The sequence below is a fragment of the Rhinatrema bivittatum genome, chromosome 12, assembly GCF_901001135.1.
Source record: "Rhinatrema bivittatum chromosome 12, aRhiBiv1.1, whole genome shotgun sequence".
NCBI lineage: Eukaryota > Metazoa > Chordata > Amphibia > Gymnophiona > Rhinatrematidae > Rhinatrema > Rhinatrema bivittatum.
Window position 1 is genome coordinate 23704744 of NC_042626.1, and position 18273 is coordinate 23723016.

At 47.4% G+C, this 18273-nt stretch overlaps 1 protein-coding gene across 1 annotated transcript; it reads left to right on the forward strand.

The window, feature by feature from the left end:
• The first annotated feature begins 10485 nt into the window (after positions 1-10485).
• On the forward strand, positions 10486-16748 carry APOA4 (apolipoprotein A4). The gene is made up of 4 exons (XM_029573891.1): positions 10486-10612; positions 11692-11767; positions 13637-13763; positions 15365-16748. Exons 2-4 carry the CDS (start codon positions 11719-11721, stop codon positions 16320-16322), a joined length of 1134 nt encoding a protein of 377 aa, XP_029429751.1. The 5' UTR covers positions 10486-10612; positions 11692-11718; the 3' UTR covers positions 16323-16748.
• Positions 16749-18273: the final 1525 nt, after the last annotated feature.

Here is an 18273-nt window from a genome sequence, read left to right on the forward strand (position 1 = left end):
TGACTCTACGCGGGTGACTTACTTTATGGGCCGGGACCTCCGTTCTAATCCCCAGCTCTGCCACTGGCTCTGGGGACCTCGGGCAAGTTGCTTTATCGTCGGAGGTTCTCAGTCTCCCCAATAATTCTTGGCTCTTCCCCCTGACGAGGCCCGGAATGCGCTGGCAGTCCGGCGGCCCCCGCGGGCGTTTGTCTGTCCGCTTCGGAAGGGCTAACGCCCGCGCAGTGTGTGTTGTGATCCTCCTTGGATCAAGGCACTGCCTCAGTCCAAAATCGTATTAATATAATCACATCATGCAGGAGGCTTAAGTTTCCTGCAGCAACTGGGCCGGCCGCTAGCACAGAGCTCTGGCAGCCCTATGGGTCCAGGAGCACCCCGAGCTGGGGGTCAAACAGAATGAGAGACGCAGCAAGATAGCATCGCCCCCCCCCCTCCCCCGCCCTAAAACCAGCTGTAGAAAATAGGTACAAAAGATCACTGGCAAAATCGAAACATTTAATATCGAATAAATATCTCACCTCTTTCATTTTAATTGGTTAGAACGTTGTTTTAAATATTATTTAAAAAAAAACCAAACAGAAATTAAAGAGCCACAGATGGAATCGCATGTCTGAAATGTTTCTCTCCTAGCATTAAGCAAAGCAGAAGCCAGCACCCCCTCCAGCCTCCTAAACCCCTCCAGTCCTGAGGGCTACTTACGCTGCCTGCTTCCCCACTGCAGACCCTTTGAAGTCATCGACCAGATCCGACGCTTTTTGGTAAATGTCCTCAAAGAATCCGAGGAATCCCTGTTTGGTCCCAGCCGGTCCTTCCTCTGCAGCTTCGGCCTCTGCAAAGACAAAAAAAAACAAAAAACGGAGGAAGAGCTTGGCCCTCTGTTCCGCTGCCGAGATCCCGGGGGCCACGGGGGTCGCAGGGGCCGATGCATGCGATCAGAGCGAGAACGCGAGGGCTTGCAAAGCGCGTGACGAGGGCCCACTCGTGTCTCCCACCCCCACCCCCCACTCACGATCCCATTCGTTCTTCCACACCCCTTCCCACTTCCTCCCCAGGGGCGCGGGTAAAAAAACCACTTACGTGTAAAGACAGCCGCCAGGGCGACGAGCACGGCAGCCGCTAGCCACGGGGCTTTCATGGTGAGAAATCCACTCTTTTTGGGGAACCTGCCGAAGGCAGAAGAAAGGTCACAGGCATTAAACGGGATGCGCCCCTCTGCGGCTGCCGGGCGAGACCTTGCCTGCTAAGCCTTCACTGCTTGGGACTCCAGTTAGATGCGTCTGTGTCCTTTCCATGTGGATGGGGGAGGGGCGGGGGCTCACTTCTTATTGTCTTTCGAGTTTTGGAGGTGTAGATTTTAGTTACCCAGGTTAAAAGGTCAAACGTTCTAGGAGCAGACAGGGTATGGTTGCATAGCTCAGATCCCTGGACTGACTTTTTCATCGTGCCCTCTTGTTCTGGGTGAAAGAAGGACCTGGCAGGGTGGGTTCCCCTCCCCCTCCCCCTCCCGTCCTAACTCGAGTTCTTTATTTCTTTATGCAACACGGGGCCACGCGCCTTGCTAGAGGAGGGGGCCTCCTGGTTCCTGGAATAGGCTGAGGCCAGTAGACTCATGCGCACTTCTTACTTCTGCCACTTGATGTGATTCAGAACAAAGTCACTTTATTCCCCTGTGCTTCAGGAACCCATCGAGCCTGTTAGCTCTTCTCAGGGTCAGGATTTTGTAATACCTGCTTATAATTTCTCCTCTAGGTTACCCCAAAAATAAATAGATGCAGTGGGATAGGACCAACTCAGCCTGCCCTTGATAATTGCAAGTCAGAGGGTGACCCCCACCTTTCCTCTCATCACTCCGTAGTCCTGCATTGTCCATTTTAGGAATGCACTGCAGGGTGTTTCCCTTCACCATGACCAAAGCAGCGGGTATCTGACATCTCCCGGCACCAGGCTCTTCTCCCACTCTTTCCCTATGCTATTTGCTGTGAAAAGCCCCTTTCACAAGCAACCGTGGAGAAGCCATGCTGCAGGTGGAACCAGCTATTCAGGCATTTGGGGGCTACCCCATAGCAGTGTACAATTATGCAGCAGTATTAACCCACCCAGTTTTTCTCTGTCCTGCTCCACTGTGCCTGTAGTTGCCAGCCTTACCTGGAACGAGTGCTTCCTTGGGTTGCGGTCGCTGGCTGTATTGCTGCACTGCTCTGTTTTATACCTTGCTGTGGCAGGGCGAAGGTCAGTGCAGGGGAGAGGTGGGGGTGGGTGGGTGTCTAGCTGTGGACAGGCAGGAGAAAGCAGTCACAGCTGTTTACCCACTGATCTGGTGACTCCGCTCTTGCCAATGGCTGAGAGAAGCAGGAGGCTGGGGCACAGTTATGCCAGGCAAACCAAAGCAGGACTGGAAAACCAGCCAGACAGCAGACGAGTGACTAGCTCGCATGGGATGGCTCCACATGGTGCACTCACTCATCAGCGGTTCAAATGGAGCCCACATCTTAGGGGTGCTGCTTGCTCTCCATATTTGTAGCAGAGCTTCCAGAAAGCAATACTTGAGCCTTAACTCAGATGCACAACCCACAGTCTCCTGAAATATCTTTTGGGAAAAAAAAAGCAAGTCTTTCCTATTATTTTGAGTCATATTCCAGGTTAGGTCCTATAAAAATTAAGGAAAATTTAGTGTTACATAGTAACAGAGTAATTATGGCAGAAAAAAACCAAATGGTCCATCCAGTCCTGCCCAGCAAGCTTCCCATGGCAGCAACTGCCTCTCCATGCAGGTTACCCCCAAGTGTCTGCCAAGGGCAGTAACTGCCGCTCCGTGCAGGTTACCCCCAAGTGTCTGCCAGGGGTAGTAACTGCCGCTCCGTGCAGGTTACTCCCAAGTGTCCACCAAGGGCAGTAACTGCCACTCCATGAAGGTTACCCCCAAGTGTCTGCCAGGGGTAGTAACTGCCGCTCCATGCGGGTTACCCCCAAGTGTCCACCAAGGGCAGTAACTGTCGCTCCATGCAGGTTACCCCCAAGTGTCCGCCAAGGGCAGTAACTGCCACTCCATGAAGGTTACCCCCAAGTGTCTGCCAGGGGTAGTAACTGCCGCTCCATGCGGGTTACCCCCAAGTGTCCACCAAGGGCAGTAACTGTCGCTCCATGCAGGTTACCCCCAAGTGTCCGCCAAGGGCAGTAACTGCCACTCCATGCAGGTTACCCCATGTGTCCACCAAGGGCAGTAACTGCCACTCCATGCAGGTTACCCCATGCCGTATGTTAAGAATAGTATACTTATAAGCAAGACCAAGCAACTCTCAAACTCATAACCAAATTACTGCAGCAATTTTACATGGTTAAGAGCCTTCCTGATTATTCAGACAATGCTGCTTTAACGTCCTTTGTTTTTGGACTTGGCCATAGAAGCTTTATCCTCAATGTCAGCATATCAGTACCCCAGACCATTAATATCAACTTGGTGAGCATTTTGGAAACTTGGAAAGACTTCACCAAAATGCTCCTATTATACAACACAATGTTTAACATTAATCATTCTTGCATTAATTGACTTGGGTGACAAAATCAGTTTATGTGGACATTGGAACAGATATTAAAGGGAAAAGACTGAGCTTATGACCTTCCAAGAGGAAAGAATGAAATGTAACTTAGCAAATTCTCAAAACTTTAATTGGCTTCCATATATTAACTGGAGAAATTGATATCTATTCATTGACTAATGTGCCAGTGATCCTTATGATCATATACTGGCATTCTCTCATGTGGCTCTGGGGGTCTGTTTGCAGAATGCACTTACTGGGTGGTTTCTGAAAAGTGGAAAAAGAACATAGGGACCAATGTACTAGTGTGTTAATGCCATCAGGCATTAATGTGTATTAATTGGCTTGTGTTAATGGCTCATGTTAATGACATGCAAATTAGTTTTCTGTTAATTTACTGGCGCTAATGTTAGTGTGTTAATGCAAGCAGTATTGCATAAGTTTAATTACATCTTCCCAAGGTATAGTTACATTTTGTTTGTTTGTTTGTTTTTTTGCATTGATGGATCTGTGTTAACTTTTGCACATTTTAATGTTTGGTTTTTAAATTTCTATGCACTAATAGGTAAAAAGCTGTTTTGAATTTCATCACCTCATTAGCATAGGGTTTTGCATTAAAGCACTCTCAAGTTAATGCATGTGCACTAAAAGTGCTGTTAGGGTGGTGATAACACTTTTAACCACGTTAAGGCTTGCAAAAGTGTAAGTACATTGGCCTCTCAGAGATTCAAACTGAACCTGCATGATGGACTATTTTATTGGCGCAAGTCATTGTGGGTTTCGATGTCCCCATCCCTCACTCACACCTGTTTTATTGCTTATAGGGTCTGGACACTGGCAAGGACCTCCTAACTCAATGCTTAGGAGCATAATAACTGTTGGCTCTGCCACACAGGCAAGCTGATGCAATAAACGGTGCGGTATAACGGGCGCTCGTATTGAGCGCCCATTTTCCTAACGCACATACAACCACCTCTCCTGGGCGCCCGATGCTGTATTAAAATGAGCTGCTGTGTTAAAAAGGATATGCTAGGGAGAAATTGTGCATCCCTAGCGCCCAAATGCATCGGGTGCCCAGGAGACTTGGCTATGTGCCCACAACTGCAATGGGCATTCAATGGAAGTGTCCATTTTATCCCACCTCAGTTGATTCACACACACAATATGCACAGAGGAGGAACCACAGAGAACAGTATTTTTTTTGTTTTCTCACGAGCCCTTGACTTAACACCAGCTCCGGAGCTGGAGTTAAATTTGCCGTGTTAAAACATGTGCAGTGGGTTCCCGGGGATTTACCGCATTGGGGATAAGAGCCAATAGCCTCATCTACATGGAATTCACATGTGATGAGCGCGCTACCAGCTACGCAGTTGTTTGGGCCTGCGTTTTGGACGCCGTAATCTCCTTATTGCATCGGGTGCTAGTCTAACGCATCCAAAACGTGTGCAAACCTGCATGCTAGGCTGGCGCACTTTATTGCATCGGCCCCAGACACAGGGATTTTCTCATATATGGTATGGGTGGGAGTATTGGGAAGGATTATTACTGATTTACTAAATATTTAATGTGAGCTTTCACTTCCAAATCGATTGCAATTGCCTGTAATAAGAAACCAATTGATATTTCACTATCCTTGGCCTTAAAACTCATCTTTACTAAATGGAAGGATAATTCTTTGGTGGAATATAAGATATTTGATGTGCAAAGATGAAGCAGTTAAAGTCAAAATATATTAAAAAAAAAAAATAGAAAATCTGGAATCTTCTAGAACAGATCGTTATGAATCCCAGGTGCTGTACTTGCAACATTTTTTTTTTGTTATGCTAATTAATGGAAATTGTATATAAAAATTCTTGTGAATTCAATAAAAAAAAAAATATCTGAACATCCAGTATCCAGGAATAACAGATTCCTGTCTGAACGGGTGACATTTCCCATGTGTGAGGATGAATCCATTCATGGGGTCAGTGTCCCTTAGACCGGCACCTTCACCTTTTCTAACCTTCACAAATTCCCTGCTGCTGACTTGAACTTTCTGGCAAGCAGGTAAAATGCTGCACCATTTTGGAGTCCTACGTGTGCGTTTCAGGGCAGGAAGGGCAAGAACTTGGGTTTCCGATAAATGCTCCAAGCCACGGTGTGCGTGGACATTTGGGGGAAGGAGGGGTGGCGCTGATAGCTGGGGATCTTTGCACTACTGTGTGTTATTTATTATCACAGACTCGCCTGCACATCTCATCACATTATTCCTGCCTCACCTTGTACTGTGACCCATTGATAAAGTTTCTTCGTTGACCTGCAACTCTGGCTGCCATATTAGCGTGCTGCAAAGGGAAGCACTGACTTCATCTGTTGGTAGAAAGAGCTAGAGGTGACAGAACTGTGGATGCACTCTGTGTGTCGGGGGAGTACGATGGGGGGTGGGAGAGGACTCAGTGCTAGAATACCAGGGATGATGCAGAGCAGATGTGAGGTGCATTTGCAGTTCTGTGTGTGTGTGTGAGAGTACTGGAATAGCAGGAGAGTGCTGCAGGGCAGACGTAAAGTACACTAACAGAACTGTTTGTGTGTGTGTGTGTGTGTGTGTGAGAGAGAGAGAGAGAGAGAGTACTGGAATAGCAGGGCAGAAGTAAAGTGTGTGTGAGAGTACTGGAATAGCAGGAGAGTGCTGCAGGGCAGACGTAAAGTACACTAACCGAACTGTTTGTGTGTGTGTGTGTGTGTGTGTGTGTGTGTGAGAGAGAGTACTGGAATAGCAGGAGAGTGCTGCAGGGCAGACGTAAAGTACACTAACAGAACTGTTTGTGTGTGTGTGTGTGTGTGTGTGTGTGTGTGTGTGTGTGTGAGAGAGAGAGAGAGAGAGTACTGGAATAGCAGGGCAGAAGTAAAGTGTGTGTGAGAGTACTGGAATAGCAGGAGAGTGCTGCAGGGCAGACGTAAAGTACACTAACCGAACTGTTTGTGTGTGTGTGTGTGTGTGTGTGTGTGTGTGTGTGTGTGTGAGAGAGAGAGTACTGGAATAGCAGGAGAGTGCTGCAGGGCAGACGTAAAGTACACTAACCGAACTGTTTGTGTGTGTGTGTGTGTGTGTGAGAGAGAGTACTGGAATAGCAGGAGAGTGCTGCAGGGCAGACGTAAAGTACACTAACAGAACTGTTTGTGTGTGTGTGTGTGTGAGAGTACTGGAATAGCAGGAGAGTGCTGCAGGGCAGACGTAAAGTACACTAACAGAACTGTTTGTGTGTGTGTGTGTGTGTGAGAGAGAGAGAGAGAGTACTGGAATAGCAGGAGAGTGCTGCAGGGCAGACGTAAAGTACACTAACAGAACTGTTTGTGTGTGTGTGTGTGTGTGTGTGTGTGTGTGTGTGTGTGAGAGAGAGAGAGAGAGAGAGAGTACTGGAATAGCAGGGCAGAAGTAAAGTGTGTGTGAGAGTACTGGAATAGCAGGAGAGTGCTGCAGGCCAGACGTAAAGTACACTAACAGAACTGTTTGTGTGTGTGTGTGTGTGAGAGAGAGAGTACTGGATTAGCAGGAGAGTGCTGCAGGGCAGACATAAAGTACACTAACAGAACTGTTTGTGTGTGTGTGTGTGAGAGAGAGAGAGTACTGGAATAGCAGGAGAGTGCTGCAGGGCAGACGTAAAGTACACTAACAGAACTGTTTGTGTGTGTGTGTGTGTGTGTGTGAGAGAGAGAGAGTACTGGATTAGCAGGAGAGTGCTGCAGGGCAGACGTAAAGTACACTAACAGAACTGTTTGTGTGTGTGTGTGTGTGTGTAAGAGAGAGAGAGTACTGGAATAGCAGGAGAGTGCTGCAGGGCAGACGTAAAGTACACTAACAGAACTGTTTGTGTGTGTGTGTGTGTGTGTGTGTGTGTGTGTGTGAGAGAGAGAGAGAGGGAGAGTACTGGAATAGCAGGAGAGTGCTGCAGGGCAGACGTAAAGTACACTAACAGAACTGTTTGTGTGTGTGTGTGTGTGTGAGAGAGAGAATACTGGAATAGCAGGAGAGTGCTGCAGGGCAGAAGTAAAGTACACTAACAGAACTGTTTGTGTGTGTGAGAGAGAGAGAGAGTACTGGAATAGCAGGAGTGCTGCAGGGCAGACGTAAAGTACACTAACAGAACTGTTTGTTTGTGTGTGTGTGTGTGTGTGTGAGTCTCAGTGCTGGAATAGCAGGGGGTGCTGCAAAGCAGGTGTCAGGTCTATTGGCACAATTGCATGTGTAGGATTCAGTACTGTAATAGCAGGGATGCTGCAGAGCAGAAACGAGGCGCATTGGGAGCTTCCCCTATGTTATCTTTCCCAGATAAAAAATGAATCCCAGATCCTGTAGCTCAGTGGTTCTGAAACCTGTCCTGGAGGACCCCAGCTAGTTGGATTTTCAGGATATCCACAATGACTATGCATGAGATACATTTGCATGCACTTTCTTCATAATATGCAAATTTTCTCATGCATGTTCATTGTGACTATGCTTGAAACCTGACGGGTTTGGGAACCTCTGCTATATATCATTCAAATGGTGAAAATGAAACCAAGAAAGAACTGAGAGAGCTGTCTCGATGTTTTGCCTTGTTTCTCTCTCTCGTTCCAGCAGGCACAGACTTTGCCTCCTGGTGCACTGCTGGCAGGGCCACGCTGGAAGCCTGCAACACAGACTTTGACAGTTTTGCCTGCTCAGTAAATAAACCTGTTTAGATTTTCTAACTGATTCCTTGACTAAGTGTTTGCTGTTTGCTCTCTACTGTATATTGTATTTATTTGTCTTCAGTAGCAGAAGTACAAAAAACACTTTCCAGAGAACAATAACAAAAACATTTCACCATACTCTGATATAACAGCACTCTAACACTTCAAATGTTCTCATATAACAATGGATACTAGGAGGATGCAGACAGCTCCCCAACACTGGGAGAGTGCCCCTGCTCCCCAGGACCCCAATACTGTGAGAGCTGGGAGGGTCATGCCTGCTCTCAGTACTGTGAGAGCCATGAGGATGCTGCCTGCTCCCCAGGATCCCAAAGCTGTGAGAGCTGGATAGGTCATGCATGCTCCCCACTGTGACAGCTGGCAGGGTGTAACCTGTTCCCCAACACCATGAAAGCTGAGAGGATGCTGCCTGCTCCCTGAGATCTGGGAGGGTCATGCCTGCTCTCAGTACTGTGAGAGCCATGAGGATGCTGCCTGCTCCCCAGGATCCCAAAGCTGTGAGAGCTGGATAGGTCATGCATGCTCCCCACTGTGACAGCTGGCAGGGTGTAACCTGTTCCCCAACACCATGAAAGCTGAGAGGATGCTGCCTGCTCCCTGAGATCTGGGAGGGTCATGCCTGCTCTCAGTACTGTGAGAGCCTTGAGGATGCTGCCTGCTCCCCAGGATCCCAAAGCTGTGAGAGCTGGATAGGTCATGCATGCTCCCCACTGTGACAGCTGGCAGGGTGTAACCTGTTCCCCAACACCATGAAAGCTGAGAGGATGCTGCCTGCTCCCTGAGATCTGGGAGGGTGCTGCCTGCTTTCCAGGACCCCAACACTGTGAGAACCATGAGGGTGTCATCTGTTCCCCAGTACTGTGAAAGCTGGGAGCGTGCTGACTGCCTCTCAGCCCTTAGAGAATTGAGTGGGCGCTGCCAGCTGCCCCAGATCCCAGTACTGTCAGAGCTGGGAGGGTGTTGCCTGCTTCCCAATGCTGGGAGAGCTGGGAGGGTGCCAACTGTTCCTCGGAGAGCTGGGTGGGTGCTGCCAGCTGCTCCAGGTCCCAGTACTGTCAGAGCTGGGAGGGTGTTGCCTGCTTCCCAGTAACTGTGATAATTAGGAGGATGTTGCCTGCTTCCCAATGCTGGGAGAGCTGGGAGGGTGCCAACTGTTCCTCGGAGAGCTGGATGGGTGCTGCTAGCTGCTCCAGGTCCCAGTACTGTCAGAGCTGGGAGGGTGTTGCCTGCTTCCCAGTAACTGTGATAATTAGGAGGATGTTGCCTGCTTCCCAATGCTGGGAGAGCTGGGAGGGTGCCAACTGTTCCTCGGAGAGCTGGGAGGGTGCTGCTAGCTGCTCCAGGTCCCAGTATTGTGAGAGCTGGGAGGGTGCCCCTGCTCTCCAGGACCCCAACACTTTGAGAACTACAAGGGTAGTGCCCACTCCCCCGAGTACTGTGAGAGCTGGGAGGGTCTATCCTGCTCCTAAGTACTGTGAGAGCTGAGAGGGTACCTGCTGCTTCCCAGTACTGTTAGTGCGCCTCCTGCTCCCCAACACCATAAGAGCTGAGAAGCTGCTGCCCATTCCCCAGTACTTTGAGAGCTGGGTGGGTGCCGCTTGCTCTCTAGAAACACAACACTGTGAGAGCTGGGTGGGACTTGCTTATTCTCCAGTACTTTGAATCCTTGGAGGGTGCCACCTACTCCCCAGTACTTCAAGAGTTGGGAGGGTACTCCCCATTCCCCAGTACTGTGAGAGCTGGGAGGGTACCCATGCTCCTCAGGACCCCAACATTGTGAAATCTGGGATGGTCATGCCTGCACCCCCGAACTCTTTGGCAGGGAGGGTGCAACCTGCTTCCCAGGACTGGGAGAGCTGGGAGTCTCCAGTACTGTGATAATTGGGAGGTTGCTGCCTGCTGCACAGTACTGAGAGAGCTCGCGCTGCCTGCTTCCCAGCATCCTGAACTATGAACTCTATTAACTGTTTCCAGAAAAATTGCTGGTTGGGCTTGTTTGCTGCTCCTCTCATTCTTCTCGAATCTCTCTGCTCCTGTTTCCTCTCATCCTCCATGTTAACCTTCCTCCATCGGCCAGGAGCCAGTAACTCAAGGCAGGGGCAGCAGGAGGAGGATGGGATGAATGCTTTGCTTCCCATCTGATAGTGACCTGCTGATCTCAGGGGGCGGAGCTTCCACAGCACCTGATCAGAAACCTGATAGGCCATTCCACGTTGTCCATTAACTAAAGTCCAAGATGTTGCTCACTGGTGATGTGTAAGATTGAGTCTCCAGCGCTGTGGTCAGCAGAGCACAGCTGGTATAAATAGCCGATAGCAGGTGAGCTTCTCTATCAGCAGGGGAAGAGGAAAACACACAGACAGGTAAGATGCTCTGGAAGAAGGATGCTTGAGCTATTGATTAACCCATTAGGGGAATGCCAGTTGTCTGACTGCATGAAATCCGGGATTGTTGAGCAGGTGGTGGATCTTTTAAGTTTATTCTACCTCAGAGAACCCTGTGACAGAAGGAGCTCATTGGCTTCTCGTCTCCGAGGCAGACATTCGCTTCCAGTTTGTGCTTTCATGAATATGCAAGAATTCATTCAAACCCATTGATTTCCAGAGCACCTGAAAGTAAAGGTTAATAAACAAAGTTATAAGGTGAGACCTTTTTATTGGACTAACAAAATATATTTCTTGACTAGCTTTCCTTTTGACCTGATCAAGGTAGTGATAGCTCCCAAAAACTAGTCGAAAAATGTATTGAGTTAATCCAATAAAAAGGTGTCGCCTCATAGTTTTTGTGTACTGACCTTTATTTCCATATGTTACATAGATGGCAGAAAAGGACCAAATGGTCCATCCGGTCTGCCCAGAGAGCTTCTTAACGATAGTATCTGCCGCGCCGTGCAAGATGCCCCCAGGGCAGTAACTGCCGCTCCGTGCAGTTATCCCCCAAGGGTAGTAATATTTACAATCAAAACCAAGCAACTGTCAAAGCCATAAAAAAAAATTACTGCCAGCAACATTATTACGGGGTGGGCAGGACAGTGCTGCTTGATGGTGCTTTGCTGCTGGAGCTGGCCGAAGAAGCAGCCCTGCGCTTTGTCCTTTATGCCTGCGAGTCAGTACCCCCGGTCCGTAAAGGTCAGGGCACCGATACAGGAGCAGCACAGCCGTCCCTTCCTAGATCACCCAGGAACCCAAGGGCTTTCTGTGGGGGAGGGTAAAGGGAGGGCTCGGGAGACGTCTGAAAGAAGCTGTAGAATCCTGCCTTCCTCCTCTCTCTCATCTCATCTCTTTCTCTTTTTTCTTTTCTTCCCTCCCCTCGCTCTTCTCTTCTGAGTGCTGTAACATTTCAAATCTGAGCCTCTCTTGGCATTCAGTGGCTCTTGAGAGAAGGTGCAAGCAGTCTATCTGATCTGATGATGACTATTCCCTCCACCCCTCTCCTTTCACAGCTAGCGTAAGCACTGTCACTCCTGAAGATGTCTCTGAAAGCAGTCTTCCTCGCCTTGGCCATTTTTACCATCACAGGTAAGGAGAGCTGGGCCTTGCATTGGGGGGGAGGGGGAGGGGGAGGGGGGTATGAGTTCTGTCTATCAGTGACACGGATGCAGTGAAACTTCGAACCCAGGCCAGACAGTCTCAGTGCAAGGCGCATGTGTGCAGTGCACCAACCCGACTGCTTAATTAGGCAATTTTGTTTTCAAATGTTCTCCCAGCAGCATCTTCCTGCTTGTTTGGGCTTCCTTTCTGTTTCAGATGGAACCAGCTTCTATGCCATGATTCTTCATTCGAGACTGCCTAGCGATTGAGTCCCTCCCCTCCCCCTCCATTTTATCTCCCCTCTCATCCCACTCAGCCCAGTCATTGCAGTGAGCGTTTTCAACAGTATGCAAGCATGGATCCTAAATATGGCCACTAGGTGTCACTAATTTGTGCGATGACTGGGACTCCCTTCCCTCCCCTCCCAACCCTCCTGGGGCTGTGAATCCTGTCTCTGCAGCATCCTCAGTCCTGGTGGACTTAGAGAATGGAAGATCTCAGGTAGGAATCAAACCCAGACTTCCGCACGGCAGTGTACAGCACTGCCACTGAGCTACCAACAAAAGAACATAAGAAATTGCCATACTGGGTCAGACCAAAGGTCCATCAAGCCCAGCGTCCTGTTTCCAACAGAGGCCAAACCAGGCCACAAGAACCTGGCAATTACCCAAACACTAAGAAGATCCCATGCTACTGATGCAATTAATAGCAGTGGCTATTCCCTAAGTAAACTTGATTAATAGCCATTAATGGACTTCTCCTCCAAGAACTTATCCAAACCTTTTTTGAACCCAGCTACACTAACTGCACTAACCACATCCTCTGGCAACAAATTCCAGAGTTTAATTGTGCGCTGAGTGAAAAAGAATTTTCTCCGATTAGTCTTAAATGTGCTACTTGCTAACTTCATGGAATGCCCCCTAGTCCTTCTATATTCCGAAAGAGTAAATAACAGATTCACATTTACCTGTTCTAGACCTCTCATGATTTTAAACACCCTCAGCGTCTCTTCTCCAAGCTGAAAAGTCCTAACCTCTTTAGTCTTTCCTCATAGGCGAGCTGTTCCATTCCCTTTATTATTTTGGTCGCCTGAATGAGCTGTCTGCGCTGCACATTTCATCCAGTGCCTTCTCAATTGACTTGTCTATTGCTATCCAGTTCTCATCATTAAAGGTTTATTGTGTTGCTTCCTTTAGTGACTGCACATTTTAATTTGCCTTTCCTTGTCTGAAGGGTGTGGAGGTCCTTGAGACTGTATTGCAATCTTTGGTCTGTAGGCAGTTCAGTGCCAGCATTCACCATTCATTTCATTTCTTATAGATATAAGCTCAGTCCTTTTCATTGGTAGATGAAGATGAGTTGCATTTCCCTGTACCCAGAGGACTCTCAGTCTAAGGGCCCTAACTAATAAGCTCTTCCCCATAAACACAAAATGGGAGAAAACCTTTTGTAACCAGGCCCATACGGCAACAGAGAATGGAGAGTGCTCAAGGAATCTTTGCATACTGAATGTTTATTGTGAATGTCCCTTATGTGAGCCACTTAGAAACGATAAACTGACTTGCCCAGGGTCAGGAGAAGCAGGATTTGAACCCTGGCTACTGAAGTGCTCAGCCTGCTGCTCTACCCCACTAGGACTGCTCCTCCACCCCATCAGCTCAGTGGAATCCGTGACTCTTAAAAGCTCTGGCATGGAGACATTCTGGCACTAATGAACGGGATGCCTCCGAAATCCGTGGAGATGTAGGCCCCGTGGCCAATCAGGGGAGGGAGGAGGGGCTTTAGTTCAAGGGGGTCATAAAACTATGAAGAAGAAAGGATAAATGATTGTATGCCCGCTTTTCTCGTTCCCTTCAGGCTCCCAGGCCAACCTGAGCACTGACCAGATAGCAAACGCCTTCTGGAATTCCATTACTCAGCTGACCACCAATACCAAGGAAGCCATCGCACAGATCCAGCAGTCGGAGGTTACCAAGCAGCTCAAGTAAGTACCACCCAATACCACCAGCTCCTCATCCCCAGTTCTCCCACTCAGCCCCATGTCTATAGGAACAGGTCGGGCCATTTCATCACTCTGTACACAAGGGGGTGGGAACCAGGGCTGGCTTAGCGTGCTCCTTTTGACATGGTACTGTCTGGTTACCCTGCTCCTTCCTGGCTGTCTCCCTTTGTACTGGCCAGATCTTTAAAAAAAAATCTTTTATAACTGAGCAATGTACTAATTATGTGGCAAAAAATACCACCTATGGGCTTCTTATCTGTTCAGTTATAACTATGAAAGAAAAATATGGACTATTGTAAACTGGTGGGCAATGACCAGCTGAGTATCATCTCTGTAAGCAGGCTGGGGAGATGCTTATTCAACGTCTGGACAATTCATTCTTCCAATCAGCAACTAGGACACCATGTGTCCTGTCCAGATTCTCGGCTGATGGTAAAACCTGGGACTTTTGTCTCCAATATGTTTGGGGCTTATTAGCTCGGTTATATATATTTTTTTTTAATTATTTCACACTATCAATAATTCTCACAGACAGAAACTGAGAAATCCTTTCAGCTGGTGGCATATCAGCAGCATCTTCCCTGCAGACAGCCTGAACAAGAGGAATGTCACATTGGATTTCTTTCTCTGAGCAGTGAACAGGAGGCTCACTGGAAAAGAAGTGACTTACATTACATGTGACTAAAAAATGATGAAAGTGCTGTCAAAGAATGTTTGTTTATTTTTACCTTATTTTAGAGGGGGAAATATTTTGTAGCTGTAAAAATTCACATGCTAGGGAGTAAAATTCATTCTGCTTAATTAAACTTTTCACTTCTTTGTACTTTTATGCTTGAAACAGTTGTATTGTTATTCCCCAGCCTCTCGGGGCTCTCCCATTTTGAAAAAAATTGTGAAAGATTGCAGCACACATACACAGATATGTGATTGTCCGGACAGGGTATGTCTGTGAAATGTCATTCATGACATCACAGCCAATATGGCCCAATTAGATCCACTGTGTGATGTCATCTGTGAAAGCTGCTCATGAAATCTCGGCGCAAGTAGTGCAGCTTACCCAGATATCTGCAGGGTGAGGGTGAATACTTGCCATAGCTATGTTGTTACATAGTCTTGGGGTCCAGCCTTCTAGATGCCATGGGGAATCCTGAAATGTCGCAGTGCATGGTGGGTGAAATTTTGTATAACTCTTTGAGGCTTACGGCTCCCTCATGTAAATCAAAAAGGAACATGGTTCTCCTGAGACCCTGAATGTTGTTTGCTTTGGGCTTGCTCCTATTAGGCTTGCAGCTCAGTCAGAATCAGCCTCTGCTAGGATTGCATTGCCCTGATCCTTCATTCACAATTAACCAGTGGTTTCCCTCATTTTATAACCCTTCCTACCCATAATAGCCCGGCCCTCAGTGACTGTCCTTGTACAAGGGCCATAGATTGCAGCTACTTACAGAACCTAGGAAAGCAGATTCTAGCACTAAGTGACACCACTGTAAACATCAATTGGTTAATGAAAAAAGAAAATCCTCAGAATATTCATATACTGATTAGTAAATAAAATAATATTTTTTTATTTCCTTCTTCCACAGTACACTCATCCATGACAACCTTAAATCTGTAAATCTTTATACTGGGGATCTTCAGAAGTGGCTGACTCCATTTACTACCCAGCTCCATGCCCAGCTTACGCAGGATCCAGAGAAAATCAGGGAGCAGATCCAGGCTGAACTGGATGACATCAACTTAAAATTGTCCCAGTACTCTGAAGAAGTTCAGAAGAAACTGAACACTTACATGGAGGGCATACAGCAGACGCTGACCCCCACTGCTGAGAAAATCTCCACCCAGGTTCTCCAAAACACCGAGGAGCTTCGCCAGCAGCTGACTCCTCACTTCCAGGAGCTTCAAGCTAAGATCCAGGTGAGCATGGCGAATGCCCACACAGCAGCAGCCCCCTACGTGGAGGAATTCAAGGAGAAGATAAACAAAGGGGTGGAGGAAGTAAAGGAGAAACTGATGCCCGCTGCTGAGAAACTCAATGCCCAGATTGACCAAACTGTGGGAGAGCTGCAGAAGAGCCTTTCACCTTATACTCAGGAGGTGCAAAACACATTCAATCGCCACCTGGAGCTGATGGCTTTCCAGATGAGAAAAGGCGCCGAGGATCTGCGAGGCAAAATCTCTGACAAGGCAGAAGAGCTGAGGCAGACGCTGACCACTTTAGCGGAAGAAGTGAAGGAGAAGGCCACTGGCAACACTGAGGACCTTGGGCAGACCTTCAACCAGTACATGGAGGACCTCAACAAGCAGTTGAACCAGAAGATCGAGGTATTCGGCCAGAGCACGTCTCTTTATAGAGAGTCCTTCAATAAAATGATCCTCCAGCAGGCTGAAGAGATGAGGCAGAAGCTGGGACCCTACACCGTCAAGGCACAGGATGGGCTGGACTCGCTGGAGAAAGACGTACGTGAAAAGATCAGCTCCTTCCTAAACACCATTGTCCAGGCTGAAAACCAAGAGCAGGAGCCTCAACCTGCCGACAGTTAGAGGGAACGTGGCGTTCCTACGGGATTCCAGAGGGAGATCCCTCGTGAGATGGGAAAGGAAGCAGACACACATTTATGGACAGTTGTACACTGGGCCCTCCTAGCAAAGAGTGCAGCTGCATTTAGATCACTTCCAGTTTACACCGACTTCCTATAACTCTGCCTTACCATAGATGAGCATTAAGTGTAGCTCTCATTGTGGCAATGTCTTGTTGGTTACTTGTCTCTCTACTGAAATACAGAGGAAAATAATGGTGTTCAGTGTCACAAGAAATCTGCACAGTATCACTAAAGGTTTTGTAGTTCTGTATATGTTTAAGATGCTGCGAGTCTGGGAAAGACTGTGTGGAGACTGCAGCTATTGATGTTACCAGTTATTGTAAGAGTGAAAATTTGGAAAGTGAATAAAATGCAACATAGCTATTCATTCTCTCCTTCCTTCCTGTGATTACCTATGCGCACCTTTTCGTGTGGCTCTAGCTGAGGAGTGCCAGCATGCTTCTGCCTGTGAAGGATGTTTGCCAGCTAATTTAATCCTGATTCTCAGTATTAACTAAAATTCAGAGGGATAAAAGCTATTAATACACAGGGGTTAATATCTGTAGCACATAGCCAAATATCTGGACATTTAAGTAGATTAGGAAGTCTGCAGAACAGAGGCCTCTTTACTTATAATCTGCTCTGCAATGCCGTGGTTTCCTCACTAAGAAATGCTGTTTATTGCTGGTAACATGAAGCAGCACTGTGCCCCTCAAAACCATGCTAAGTCATTGTTCAGTACAAGCTCAAAGACACATGCTGAGTCATTGTTTGGTCACAGCTCATGAGGAGGATATTGGGTCAGTACGGGCTCAGAGGGAAGAATGCCTCCTAACTCTATGCTGGGACATTGGAGCAGTAGAAGTTTAAAGGGAAGAGTGTCCCTAACACTATGCTTGGGATGTTGGGTCAGGACTGGTTCAGAGGGAGAATGACCCCTAACATCATACTGAGATGTTGGGTCAGTACTGGTTCAGAGGGAGAATGACCCTAACATCATGCTGAGATGTTGCTTCATCAGGGATAAGTAGCATGGGATTTATTTCATGTTTGGGTACTTGCCAGGTACTTGAATCCTGGAATGGCCACTGTTGGAAACAGGATGCTGGGCTTGATGGACCCTCAGTCTGACTCAGTATGGCAACTTCTTAAGTAACCTCAAGTCTTTAATTACACTAATCTGCTCAGGTTTTAAGGATATCCCTAAAGAATATGCATGAATAAGATTTGCAAGGGCCCTGCTTCAACTGTATGCAAATCCATTTCATGCCTCATGAAGGATATCCTGAAAATGAGTGAGTTGGTGTCCATGAGACTGGAGGTTGCCTAGCCCTGCAGGGTCAGTATCAGTTCAGAAAGAGAGTGCTCCCTAATACCATGCTGGGCCTTTGGGTTGGTACTGGCCAGTAGCATAGCCAGAACTGAATTTTTGGAGGGGCCCAAGGTTAACATGGGTGGGCAGTAGCCATACAGATCTAGGCCCTACTAGTTGTACGCTTATCGATAAATAATTCCTTAGCATGCACCCTACGATGGACTTCTAAGTAGTCTGCAACAGCCATCATGCATCATGAGTGACATTTTAGAATATTATAATTCTGTTACTTCAAGTACTTACCAACATTAAAAATGCTTTATTAATCTGTAGTAATTTATTTATATGTACTGCAGTTTATAAATATTATGTAAAAAGTAGACAAAGAACTCTTCTTTTTGAATCCACTTTCCAAAAATGCAGAGAATATCATAACTACAATAAAATAGCAATAATCATAATAATCATAAAAAAAAAGATTTGCCGCAGGTGAAGAACAGAATTAGGACATGCAAAAAAAAATGTCAAATTCCCGTGTCACCTCAGTGTCAGCAAACCAAATTCCCTTCACTGTCAAACACTTTGTGAAGTAACACAA

What these genes read in the sequence shown, in the direction of transcription:
- APOA4 (XM_029573891.1), top strand. Translation starts at nt 11,719, where the DNA reads ATGTCTCTGAAAGCAGTCTTCCTCGCCTTGGCCATTTTTACCATCACA. An exon ending in GGCCATTTTTACCATCACAG is followed by an intron (nt 11,768 to 13,636) that starts GTAAGGAGAGCT and finishes CGTTCCCTTCAG; the next exon opens with GCTCCCAGGCCAACCTGAGC. An exon ending in GAGGTTACCAAGCAGCTCAA is followed by an intron (nt 13,764 to 15,364) that starts GTAAGTACCACC and finishes CTTCTTCCACAG; the next exon opens with TACACTCATCCATGACAACC.